We start from the raw sequence: 14,066 nt of genomic DNA, 5'->3' as shown, positions 1-14,066 counted from the left end.
GACAAAGTTCTGCTAATCCTATGCAAAGGAGGAATTTAAAGTCAGATTTTCTATTCTATCTGTCTCTGCCTCTCTTTCTCTCTCTCTCTTCTTTAGCCATTGCTCACAATTTGAATAGCCCTGAGATGAATAATAATAACTATGGTATTTGTTAAGTACTTACTGTGTGTCAAGCACTGTTCTAAGCACTGGGGTAGATACAAGTCAATCAAGTAGGACACAGTCCCTGCCCCATAAAAGGGGCTCATAATCTAAACAACAAGGGAGAACAGGTATTTTACAGTTGAGGAGACTGAGGCACAGAAAAGTTAAGTGGTTTGCCCAAGGTCACGCAGTAGGGGGAACTGGAATTATAACCCAGGTCCTCTGACTCCCGGGCCTGTGCCCTTTCCACTAGGCCACAGTGCTTTCGGACGGAGCCTATTTCTATAAATTGGGATTGAAATATCCTCTTGTCTTGTGTCCCACCTTTCCCCTCTCCCACCCCACTCCCCAGCTTTTAAGCATCCTACCTCAACTTACATCCCCAACAGGCAACAGGGAAGAATGGGTCTCTGTTACCCTGGAACTCAACTTTGTGGTTTGTAAGAAGGGAATACATTCTCAGTGATCAAAGTTTTAGGGATAAATTGTCATGGCTTGGTACAAACTCCACAATCTTTCTTATTTTTGGAGCAAGAGCTGGTTTCTTAGACATACAACGATGGAAGGACACAGTAATCCCAGCTCCCCCACCTGCCTGCTGTGTGACCTTGGGCAAGTCACTTAACTTTTCTGTGCCTCAGTCTCCTCAACCATAAAATACCTGTTCTCCCTTGTATTTATACTGGGGCAGGAACTGTGTCCTATTTAATTAACTCGCATCTACCCCAGTGCTTAGAACAGTGCTTGACAAACAGTAAGCAGAAGGAGTTTGCTGTCATTTACCTCCGAAACATCAACTAGAGTTGGGCCGTGTCTCAAAATGGGAAATATCAAAGCCCACGAATGCCCTGGTGAAGAAGAACTCTTGCTTTCACTTAGGGGAGCTTGTGGGCCCGGACCTCATCTGGGTTAAATTTTGGCAGGTTTCTCTGGTCTGGTTTTTATACCAATGAACCCCCAGTAAAAATAAATCGACACCCTATATCACTGAGAGGAATACCGTTTGGAAGGTCTCAGGGAGCGAGAGACCCCAGATACCATTTCCATTACCTCCCCTTCAAACCAAACTTTTAAAATCTTTCCCGTTTTCAGGAGAAGGGGTTTGTTTGGCTGCGCTAGGAGCCCCTCATAGGACAGGGACTCTGTCCAACCTGATAACCTTATATCTACCCCAGCGCCTAGAACAGTGCTGGGTACATAGTAAAAGGTTATTATTATTATTATTATCATCACCATCATCATCTCCACGGAGCCGGCAGAGCCTTTCAGCATATAGGGGGGAAGGAAATGCCTCACAAGCTCCTTGTGAAGGTTGGGAGTGATGCAAAGGGATGGATCAATCATATTTATTGAGTGCTTATTCTGTGCAGAGCACTTTAGTAAGCACTTGGGAAAGTACAACACAACCCTACAAGCAGCTGCTTGCCTGCTGTGTGACGCTTGGGTGGATCACATAACTTCTCTGGCCTCAGTTTCCTCCTCTGTAAAACAGGGCTTCAATACTTGTTCTCCCTCTCCCTTAGACAGTGAATCCCCGCGTGTGATGGGGACATTGTCCGACCTGATTACCTTGGATCTAATCCAGCGTTTAGTATAGGTCTTGGCACACTGTAAGTGCTTAAACTCCACCATTATGATTGTCATCATTCATTCATGAATTCAATCATATTTGCTGAGCGCTTACTGTGTGCAGAGCACTGTACTAAGTGCTTATCATTCTACCCATAAGAAAGTCTCAGCTTCCTCTCCCCATCAACCCATCTCATCTCTCCTCCGTTCTCACCATCCTGCTCCCTCTCCACAACTAACTGTAAAACTGAAACCCGGCCACTGAGTGTTCTTCCATACTGAAACCATCAGGCAGGGGTGACAAGCGCACCTGCTATTAAACAGGGAAACTGTGAGGAGACTCACATTAGAAGGAAAACTCTGGGGAAACTGTGAGGAGAGACCCATGAGGAGGCGAAATCTGGGGAAACTGTGGGGAGACACATACTAAGAGGTGAACTTTGGGGACACTGAGAAGACACACATTAAGAGGCGATATCTGGGGAAACTGTGAGGAGACTCACACTAGGAGGCCAACTCTGGGGATCGAGCTTCACCAGATGGCATGCCTCAGGGGCCAGGGTGAGGGGAATAAGGGGATCCGCAGTCCAATAGCAGCCACAAAAGCCAACAAAGCCATCTCAGAACATTGAGCCCTAAGAGGATCTGCCACAATCCCACCAACACTTCTCAAGTGCCTGTGGGCCTGCAGTTGGCTGGGCATGGCATCAGCCAGCCCCTAAACTGGCATTCCCTGTGTTTTCATTTACCCAGACAGCTGGGCCTTCATCGAGCGCTCTGGAGCCCACCGTCATGCTCCCTACAGCCATGCCCATGGGCCACCAGGCAAAGGGCTCCACAGGAAACTACAACACTACTGCTCTTCCTCTATTTCCCGATCAAACCCGCCAGTGCGTTTGCACCAAGGAGATCGCCGACGCAGAAGTCAAGCCAAGCCGGCACCTCCCCATTTCCCATTGCCTTACTAAATGGAAGTGTAGGCCCGACTTCCTGAAGAGTGATCAGAATCAATCAATCAATTCGCCGACGGTTTTTAATGAGTGCTATGTGCAGAGCGCTCTACTTAAGCACTTGGGAGGGTACAATAAAAGCAGAATTAGTGGATATATTCCCTGCCCGTGACAAGCTTATGAAGCTTGGACATCTTCTACTCTCCCAAGTGCTTAGTACAGTGCTTTGCACACACTAAGCGCTCAATAAATACGACTGAATGAATGAATATCCACACTCTGGATGATCCCAGCTGTGACAGATTTGGGTTATTATCCCTGTGATATTCATACAATCAACTGTCCATCATCCAGAGCCAATGGACTCCCCCTCTAAACTGTAAGCTTCTTGGGGGTAGCAAAAGCTTCTACCAACTCTGTTGTAGTGTACTCTCCCAAGAGCTTAGATCAGTGCTCTGCACACAGTAAGCGCTCAATAAAACACCCTTGATAATGATAACTGATCTGTGGGGTGGGCACCCTGGACCAATTTTGCTTTCCTTTCTTCTTCTTGCTCTCTGCCTTCTGCCGGTCTCATGGGTCAATAGCCCCTCCCCAGCAGGGAGAGGGGAGGAAGCAGAAAAGGAAAGTGAGATGAAAGTCAGAAGCATCAATTTGGCTTCTTATGAGCAGCCCGAGGAGGGAAGAGATTGAAGCTTTCGGCTCTAGTGAGATTTCTGGATTATCTGCCTGTTCCATTTATCCAGGCACTCTGCTCCCCATCCCCTCAGGGAGTAGGGAGAGGACTGTGTTTAATCTCGTCATTTTGTCATTCGTCCTCTTTATTATAAAAAGAAAAGTGAAAACCACCAAACCCATCCCGGTCTCCTTTCATCATTCAATTCCAACCAACAACGTTTAGTTAGTAAAATTTCCAACCTGAGAATTCACCAGTCATGATGTTCAGCGAGTTTGTGGCCTCTGTTTCAGTGTAAGACAACGTGGATTCTGATAGATCTGGGGGAAATAAAAAAAAAAGTAGAGGGGATTTGATGAATTTGAGTGGGGCACTTTGGGTGGCTTCTGGGGGTCACTCCAAGATCACCACCCCTCTTCCCTCCAGATCCCAGGGTCGGGATGACTCTTCCTGAAAATGCTGACTTTCCATTTCCCTCCCAAGCAGAATGAAAAGTTTCAATGGCTCTGGCCCACAAAAATAGCTGAAGATCAGTGGATCAAGCAAGTAGAAACTTGGTGCTTACTGGGTAAGGTTAAATTAAGCCCCTAAACAATTCATAGTTGCTCTACTTAATTACCACCATTAAAATTCTTGAAGCTGTTTATTCTTGCTTCCTTCCTTCCTTCCTTCCTCCTTGCTGAAGCTGAGGAAACCTTGTTTTAACAAGTTAACAGTCATCCTTACTCTTTTCTACTTACACCCCTCTAATTAAGTACTCAAGTGTTTGCTCCCAGATTAACTATTATCATTTTGTTTCAATCAAATAGGTCCTCAAAGCAAATCTCTGTCCCAAACTGTTGTTTCAACAAGTTCACCTGTCCTTCCTTATTTTCCCTGTCTGTGGCACAATCAGCTTCTGAAGTGACTTATTTTCTTGTGCCTCATTTTCTCTAACACAAGACCTACTTCAAGACAAGTCAACTCTTTGCAGAGCAGATTCAAGTCAAAAATCTCTGTGGGTTGGTTCTGTGCTAACAAAACCACTAATGTTCCTTCAAATGAATCAGCAGTAGCAAGAAACTGTACTTCATGAGTGTCTACAGTGTACAGAATTAGGGGCTGGGAAGAGACACCAGAAACGGAGAGGGAATCCAAGACCTTGGAAAACATAAGAGTCCTTCCATGAGCTACTGTCGCCCTAAGAAGGTAATTCTGCCCCCAACTAGCCTAGAAGTCTTGGTTTTTTTTATTATTATGGCATTTGTTAAGTGCTTACTATGTGCCAGGGACTGTACTGAACTCTGGGGAGATATAAGCTAATCACATCGGACCCAATCCATGTCCCAGCTGGGGCTCACAGTCATGGGGATGAGAGAGGAGGCAAAATGCTCCTGGTTTTTGTACCACAATATGACAGAACTTGTCTGGAACTTTGAAGAGTATTTTAGTTTAGTTTTCTTCTTATGGCATATACTAAGTGCCTACTACGTGCCCAGCGCTATATTGAGTGCTAGGGTAGATACAAGCTAATCAGGTTGGTCCCAGCTCATGTCCTATGTGGGACTCAAAGTCTTCATCCCCCATTTTACAGATGAGGTAACTGAGGCCACAGAGAAGTTAAATGACTTGCCCAAGGGCACATGGCAGACAAGTGTCTGGGCTGGGATTAGAACCCAGGTCCTCTGACTCCCAGGCTTGGGCTCTATCAGCTAGGCCATGCTGCTTCTTATGATGTTGGGAGTCTTTCCCTAAAGAACAGCCTGATGGAGAGACTCAGGCTTCCCCTTGTTCCACATCCCACAGTTCTTTTTTTCTCCTTTTGAAAAAATTCCTCAGGGCACCAGAAATCACAACATCCACCCATTGGTCTTCTCTTCCTGTCAGATGCAGACGTTATTTTTCTTTTAAATCACAGTGACTCCAAAGCAAAACCCAAGGTGGTAAGGCTCACTTTAAGTAGGTTTGCAAGCGACAAGTGACCGGGAATGGGAATAATGGAAAACGGAGGGCACGGATGAGATTTAAAATGAGAATATGTCATGAGAGGATTGTACTGTTCTGTATTGTACTGTTCTTTCCCAGTGTTCGGCACACAGTTAAGGGCTCAATAACTACCACTGATTGATTGATTGATTAATTATGAGCAAGAACTTAGGCAAGTTTGTTTGTGAAGGTTCCTCGAAGCCAGGGATCAGGTCTTCTACCTCTACTGTCCCCTCTCAGATGCTCAGCACCATAATCTGTACACAGTAAGGTGTTCACTCGTTTAATTGTATTCACTGAGTGCTTACTGTGTACAAAGCACATTGTTGTTGGATGGAATCAAGACTCCTGATTTGATTGCTAGGAAGGCAGCACAGTCTAGTGGAAAAAACACGGGAATGGGAATCTGGAAACCTGGATTTGAATCCCAGCTCCATCACTGGCCTACTACGTGATCTGGGGCAAGTCTCTTAACCTCTCTCTAGGCCTCAGTTTCCCCATCTGGAAAATGGAGATAAGACAGATTTGGAGTCCCGTGTGGCACAGGGACTCCGTCCGTCCTCGTAACCCCATCATCATCATTATTCTTGACACTGAACAACAATTGATCATATTTATTAATTATTATTATTATTACTGTACTTTTAAGCACTTATTATGTGCCAAGCACTGTTCTAATCACTGGGGTAGATACAAGTTAATCAGGTTGGACTCAATCCCAGTCCCACATGGGGCTCACACCCTTAATCCCCATTTTACAGATGAGCTAATTGAGGCACAGGGAAGTGGAGTGACTTACCCAAGGTCGCCCAGCAGACATATCAAGTGCTGACTTTGTGCAAAGCACCGTACTGAGTGCGATTCACAGTGCTGCGCCAATGTCTTAGAGGGGCCGACCCCGACCGGGAGGGCTGACCCTCGGCCCTCGGAAAAGAGTTCGAGCAAATGACAACCCCGGCAACATTCAGGGAGGCCGGTCCGCACAATCTGCCATCTCCACTGAGCCCCATGGCCTGGGCTCGGCTGTTAATCTCCTTGGAAGGGAGGGCGGTCTTTAATGAAAATGGCTTGTCACGGTCCCCGGCTGGAATTTAGGAAATGTCACTAAAATGCCTTCCTTTACTCCCTGGATTAATAAGCACTTCCGCCGGCGAGGCTGCTTGGGGGAGTAAACTAAGCCCTAAATAGAGAGCAGGCTGGCTATCTGGAGGAACGTTAAAGTCTCCCAAGCCACTAGGGTGCCATTTAGCAAATGGACCGCGGCTCTCGTGTATTAATAGCTCCCTCATGGCCAGGATCTGAACCAGGGAGCCAAACTCACTATCCTTAATGGAGCGCCTGATACTGGATGACTCTTGGCACAAACTTAAATGAAAAAAAAAAGGAAAAAAAAGACAAAAAAGAAATCATTCGCCCGGGCTTAACAGGTCTACTCCTCACAATCCCCTAGGAATCCTGGCTGATGCCCATCGACCGCCAATTAAGAAAAACATTTTCTTTCTGTTAACAAGATACTAAGAATAATAATAATAAAAAGATTACAAATAGCCAACCTGGGTTCACCTCTTCTGAGCCAAGGGGTTTCTATTTACTAATATGAAATCTTTTTTAAAACAGTCCAAAGTTGTTTCCGCTCAGGTGAAATTCTTGGCTGAGCACAAAGGGAACGAACGCTCTCTCGGTAAAGATTTAATGCTCCACATATTTATTACAAATATGTACTAATGAGCGCACACGTAAAAACACATGCATACATATTTGGGGGGCAGAAGAACAGGGGAAGGAGGGAGGGAGTGGTTAAGTTGAAAAGTACCCACCTTGGCCAGTCAAAGGTCACAGAAAGGTTAACAGTGGGTGAAGAGATACCAAGTTTTAAAGACAGTCTGTTTTCCCACAACAGCTTTTTATCTACCTCAGCGCTTAGTCCAGTTCTGGGTTCACAGTAAGATCGTAACAAATGCAACAAAAAAAAACAAAACTGTAGGGGTGGTGTTCTCACACAGCTCTGTTTGTCCAAGGCCAAACCCAAGCACACGACTGTCTCTCCAGACCTTGCCCTCATTCCACTGTCCAAGTGCACAGTTCAAACTCCGACTTTATTCTCCTTTGGAGGTTGGGAATTGGGATGCCACTTCAGGTGTTTCTTTCTCTTTCTTTTTCCCCAAAGCATCTTCAAAAATGCAAAAAACCAGCCACCTGGCATTTCTATCCCACCCTCTTGTCTGAACTCTCCGGACCCCAGCTCCGGAGCGAACCCTGAATTAACCCTCCCCAGAAAAGTCCATCGTACTCACCCAACGGCTTTTGCTCCTCGTCCGGAGAAAGCCGAGAATAAGGGGGTGGTGGAGATTCTGAAAAAGACAAGACATCGCGGGTTACTGTCGGGTTTTAGGGGACAATCATCGCTCAAACCAGCCCATTCGCGTCTCCGAATAAATATATGACTTCTTATAAGAGGATATTCACATATAATAATAATTTTGGTACTTGTTAAGCGCTTACTATGTGCCAGGCCCGGGGTGGATACAAACAAATCAGGTTGGACAAAGTCCCTGCCCACCTGGGGCTTACAGTCTTAATTCCCATTTTCCAGATGAGGTAACTGAGGCACAGAGAAGTTAAGTAACTTGCCCAAGATCACACTGCAGACATGTGGCGGAGCCGGGATATGGTAAGTACAGTAACTTTAGTGGGATGTTCCGTCATGTAACTGTGGTGCTTGTTAAGCACTTACTAGATGGCAAGCACTGTACTAAGTTCTGGGGTTGACAGAGGTTAATTGTTAAGAGGTTAGAGGTTTCTAACACTTGCTAATAAGGCTGACCCACATCAGCACCTCCCTCACCAGATCCTGCAAAGCCATAAACAACGGACCAACCTGTCCCATGTCTTCCCGTTAAGCCCAGTTGTCAAGATCCCAGAATGAGTTATTCATTAGGAGTGAGAAACACTGCCTCTCATGAAGCCAATTTAGGTGTTTGCGTGGGGAGGGGAGAGTTGAAACTCACTTCCAAGAAACTTGCCTTGAGTCCAGGATTTTCTTCACATTATAGACCCAGCCTGACTCCTCACTAATTCATACATGTGGCATTTTTCTTTCTGTTTCCCTTCATTTGCCTAAAATACTCCCCTCAAAAAACATATACTTTAATGTTCAGAAGAATTCCTCGGGTTCTCGGTTTACGGCAAGTAACAATTTGCAGGAATAAAATGGCCCTCCATCTTTAACACATGAAACCAAATGCCATCAGCTTACTAACTGAAAACAAAACCTCGCTGGTAATAACACAGCCATACCTATCATTACCAGGAGTATCACTAATGACACAAGGAGTAATAATCCATGCTTTTCCCCCATTGCTAAGAGACACAATTAGCAGTGGCGACCTGTGTATAGCTCTCCTCTTCACAATCCCTAAAAGTTACGTGACCACCGATTCCACAGGGTGTTTCAATGTCTGGAGCCATTTCTGGAATTCAGGAGGAGGGTCCCTTATAACCGGGACCGGAAGACCAGATAGGAACGGGAGCTTAGTGGTTTTTACTGGGAGAGAAGGAGAGCAGAGAAGAGTATTCAGAGGAGTAAAGGACTGTGACTGGAAGTTACATGGAAGCAGCGTGGCCTAGCGGAAAGAGCCCAGGCCTAGAAGTCAGAGGACCTGGGTTCTAACCCTGTCTCTGCCAATTGCTTGCTGTGTGACCTTGGGAAGTCGATCAATCAATCGTATTTACCGAGCACTGACTGTGTGTAGGGAACTGTACTAAGCGCTTGGGAGAGTACCACACAACAATATTAACAGACACATTCCCTGACCACACTGAGCTTCCAGTCTCCAGGGAGCGACATCTTAATACAGACAAGTCACGTAACTTCTCTGTGCCTCAGTTCTCCCTCCTTCTTAGACTGTGAGCCCCATATGGGGCAGGGATCGCATCCAACCTAATTAACTTGTATCAACCACGGCACTTTGAACTGCTTTTGACACACAGTGACAGCTTCACAAATCCCATACAATCCAAACAAGAATTGTGGAAGAGAAAAGTTGCCTGAAAATATTGTGACAGCAGAGTGGCTTTTTTATTCAATCAGTCATATTTATTGAGGGCTTACTGTGTACAGACCACTGTACTAAGCACTTGGGAGAGTACAATATAACAAAAATCAGTCAAATTACCTGCCCACAACGAGCTTGCAGTCTAGAGGGCTGGGAATCAGTCCAGGATTCTAGTCTCAGCTCTGCCACCTGTGACTTTGGCCAAGTCACTTAACCCCTCTGTGCCTCAAGTTTCCTCATGTATAAATTAATCAATCCGCGGTGTTTATTGAGCACTTGCTGGATGCAGAGCATAAGTGCTCGGGAAAGCACAATACAGTGGAGTTGGTAGATGGGGGTCCCTGCCCATGGGGAGCTTCCAGTCTGATGCCTGCTTCTCCCTATTTCACAGGGACGTTGTGAGGACAACACAACACAAGATCGATGATGCAAAAAGAGTTTTGGAAAACAAAAGGCACTCTATAAACAGGAAGTATGAAGGGGAAGAACATGATGGTTTAAAAGACCACCTGACTGCCACAGGATCAGCAAAACATTCCCGTTGCACAATTATACAGAAAAATCTACCTAGGCAGAAAAGAGGTCATGTAGAAGACTGCTGGGGAACAGGGGAGTTAGGGGGATTCTCGATACCCACATAACAGCATGGCTAAAGTGAGAAAGAGTCAGTGTTATCAGATTAGATAGACTTTTAGACTGTGAGCCCACTGTTGGGTAGGGACTGTCTCTGTATGTTGCCAACTTGTACTTCCCAAGCAATAAGTACAGTGCTCTGCACACAGTAAGCGCTCAATAAATACGATTGATTGATTGATGTGTGATCCCAAAGATTCTTATGAGGTTTGTCTTCATTTGTGCCAGAATATGATTTTTTTTATGGTCTACGTTGTGCACTTCATTCATTCAATTGAATTTAGTCAGTGCTCACTGTGTGCAGAGCACTCTACTAAGCTCTTGGAAAGTACAATTCAGCAATAAAGAGAGACAACCCCTGCCCACAAGGGGCTTCCAGTCCCAGGCACTGAACTGGGCACTCGGACTGATATGAGCTAATCGGGTTGGACACAATACCTGTCCCACATGGGGCTCACAATCTTAGTCCCCATTTTACTGATGAGGAAACTGAGGTGCAGAAAAGTTCGGTGACATGCCCAAGGTCACTCAGTTGACGAGTGGAGGAGCGGGGATTAGAACTCGGGTCCTTCTGACTCCCAGGCCCGGGATCTACCCACTAGGCAACACTGCTTCTCGTGTCTGTCCTGTGACTGACCCCTGAGATGAGGCAATGAGAATCTCACCCAACTCTGCATTTAATGAGACCCTTAGGATTCAAAACGTGAAACTTGACTGTACAAGGTAGAGTCTGGACTCCACAGCAATTAAAAACATTTTGGCCTCATCTTGCTTTCCAATCACTGAGGGTTTTATCATTCAGTCAATCACTGGTATTTACTGAGGGCTTACTCTGTGCAGAGCACTGTTCTAAGTGCTTGGGAGTGTACAATGTAACAGAGTTGGTCAACATGTTCACTACCGACACAGAGCTTACAGTCTGGAGGGAGGCAGGCATTAAAACAGATTAGGGATGGGGTCCAGAAAGTACAGCTGGATTAGAGAGAAGAGCGAGTGCAGTGAGATGCAAATTGATCAATTAATCGTATTTATTGAGCGTTTCATCTGCGACAGCATCCGAAGCTTAGAGGAATGAGCACCTGACCGGGAGGTTAGCAACCTGGGTCCTAGCCTCAGCTCTGCCCCTGGAGTTCTGTATGGCCTTGAGCAGGTTGTTTAACCTCTCTGGGCCTCAGTTCCCTCATCTGTAAAATGGGGACCAGACATCTGCTTTCCTCATCTCTAACATTCATTCATTCATTCATTCAATCACATTTATTGAGCGCTTACGGTGTGCAGAATAATAATAATAATAATAATAATAATAATGATAATGGCATTTATTAAGCACTTACTATGTGCAAAGCACTGTTCTAAGCGCTGGGGAGGTTACAAAGTGATCAGGTTGTCCCACGGGGGGCTCACAGTCTTCATCCCCATTTGACAGATGAGGGAACTGAGGCATGGAGAAGTGAAGTGACTTGCCCAAAGTCACCCAGCTGACTTAGAACACTGTACTAAGCACTTGGGAAGTACAAGTCAGCAACATATAGAGACGGTCCCTACAATAACACTGTGAGCTCCTTATGGGGCAGTCCCCCAGTAGACCAGAAGCTCCTAGGAGGCCGGGATTATGCCCACCAACTCTGTTACATTGCATTTTTCCAAGCATTAAAGCAGCATGGCAGAGTGGACAGAGCACAGGCCTGAGAGTCAGACGGTCATGGATTCTAATCCCAGCTCGCCACGAGTCTGCTGTGTAACTCTGGGAAAGTCACTTCACTTCTCTGTGCCTCAATTACCTCGTCTGTAAAATGGGGATTAAGACTGTGAGCCCCACGTGGGACAGGGACTGTGTCCAACCCGATTTACTTTTATCCACCCCAGCGCTTAGTAGAGAGCCTTGCACATAGCAAGCACTTAACAAATACCATAATAATAATTATTATTATTATCATCATTAGTGCTCTGTACACAGTTAGCCCTCAGTAAGTAATCAATCAATCCAGCGTATTTATTGAGCGCTTACTGGGTGCAGAGCACCGTACTAAGCACTGGGGAGAGTAGGATATAACAAAGTTGGTAGACGTGTTCCCTGCCCACTCTCTCCTTTGACTGGAAGCGGTGTGGCCTAGTGGCTACAGCCTGGGCCTGGGAATTGAAAGGACCTGGGTTCTCACCCCGGCTCCACCACTTGTCTGCTGGGTGACCTTGGGCAAGTCACTTAGGTTACTTAACTTCACTAGAAAGTGAATCCGGAGCGGAGAGCAGGCCAAATAGAAACAAAAACGGACCTTTCCCCCACCCCCCGTCATTCGCATTTATTGAACACTTACTGTGTGCAGGGCACTGTACTAAGCACTTGGAAGAGCACAATATAACAACCCCTGCCCACAAAGAGCTGACAGTCTAGAGGGGGAGATGGGCATTAAGAGAAAGAAATAGATGACAGATATGAACATAAGTACCATGGGGCTGGAAGGGAGGATGAATAAAGGGAGCAAGTCAGGGCGATGCAGAAGGGACAGAGAGAAGAGGAAAGGAGGGCTTCCCAATTCCAATCCAGTCTGTGCATCTAGACTGCAAGTTCGCTGCAGGCTGGGAATGTTTCTGTTTATTGTTATATCGTACTTTCCCCAGCACTTACTGCAGTGCTCTGTAGACAATAAGTGCTTAATTAATATGGCAAAGAATGAACTACACATTTACAGGAATCCCTTGAACTTACTTCTACCACCTCCATTGTACTGTAATAATAATAATATTTGTTAAGCGCTGACTAGGTGCCAAGCACTGTTCTAAGGCCAGGGGGAGATACAAAATATTCAGATTGGACATGGGCCCTGTCCCACATGGAACTTCACAGTCTAAGCAGGGGGAGTAGGATTTCATCTTCATTTACAGATGAGGAAACTGAGGTACAGAGAAGTTAAGTTCCTTATCCTGGATCACACAGTGACAAGTCTGCGGAGCTGGGATTAGAACCCAGGTCTTCTTACTTCCAGACCCATGCTCTTTCCACTAGGCCACACTGCTTGAAACACTTAATACAGGGTTCTGCACGCAGTAGGTGCTCGATAAAGACCACCAATTGATGGACTGCACTATACTGTAATCTGCCAAGTGCTTGTAGTATGGTGGTCTGCACATGATAAGCTCTCGATAAATACCATCGACTGACTGCTTCAACTGTACTGAACTCTACTGACTGCTTCGACTGTACTGAACTCTCCCAAGTGCTTAGTACAGGACTCTCCCTACAGTAAGCACTCAACAGATACCACTGATTTAAGACACAATTGGCTCCTGAAAACCGTGTCTACAGTCAAAACGTCGTCGGCACCAGTTTTCTCATTTCAACCAGGTTAAAATGAAGGAATAATAAAAATAATGTTGGCATTTGTTAAGCGCTTACTATGGGCCAAGCACTCTTCTAAGCGCTGGTTTCACACCAGCGCTTTTGGATACCACATTTTACCCCCAAATGGCCCAGAATCGTGTAATCAAGTAGAGAGGAGAAATACACCTACACTCACATTTTTGGCTTCACAACTGGGTTCTTAAGGACCTGCGTTCTAATCCCGGCTCTGCCACTTGTCTGCTGCGTGACCTTGGATAAGTCACTTCATTTCCCTGTGTCTCAGTTACCTCATTTGAAAAATGGGGATGAAAACTGTGAGCCCCACATGGGACAGGGACTGTGTCAGACTGGATTCGCTTGTATCGGTACAGTGCCTGGCACATAGTAAGCGCTTCACAAATACCATTTTAAAAGAAACAACCAAAAACTGGGTAAGCCAATTTTTACCTCAAGGGTTGTGCAGTGGATATGGCAGGCCTCCCTGGGAACACCACCTCCTGACCAGACAGTCACGGCCCCGCCTGGTCTTTCCACTCTATTATCCCATTTTCCCGGAGCTCCCGGAAACTCCCCCAGGACCCACCATAAGTTATCCCTATTAAGGAGACCAGTGTTGTAAAGTCTCTTTCCCCTTTACACCTCGAGCCCCATATGGGACAGGGCCTGCGTCCGACCTGCTTATTTTGTATCTACTCCAGTGCTCCGAACAACTTTTTTTTTATGATACCGGTTAA

At 45.9% G+C, this 14,066-nt stretch overlaps 1 protein-coding gene across 1 annotated transcript in view; it reads right to left on the bottom strand.

Annotated features, from left to right (window-relative positions):
- Window positions 1-14,066, bottom strand: part of SMAD6 (SMAD family member 6) — an 82,767-nt gene that overhangs the window by 59,415 nt on the left and 9,286 nt on the right. Inside the window, exons 3-4 of the mRNA XM_038766996.1 lie at window positions 7,599-7,655; window positions 3,582-3,659 (exon numbers count right to left, since the gene is read on the bottom strand). Coding sequence (XP_038622924.1) covers window positions 3,582-3,659; window positions 7,599-7,655 — 135 coding nt within the window. The remainder of the gene's footprint in view (window positions 1-3,581; window positions 3,660-7,598; window positions 7,656-14,066) is intronic.

This window comes from Tachyglossus aculeatus, chromosome 26 (assembly GCF_015852505.1).
Source record: "Tachyglossus aculeatus isolate mTacAcu1 chromosome 26, mTacAcu1.pri, whole genome shotgun sequence".
In the NCBI taxonomy this organism is placed as follows: Eukaryota; Metazoa; Chordata; class Mammalia; order Monotremata; family Tachyglossidae; genus Tachyglossus; species Tachyglossus aculeatus.
This window is presented reverse-complemented; position numbering and strand designations above follow the sequence as displayed.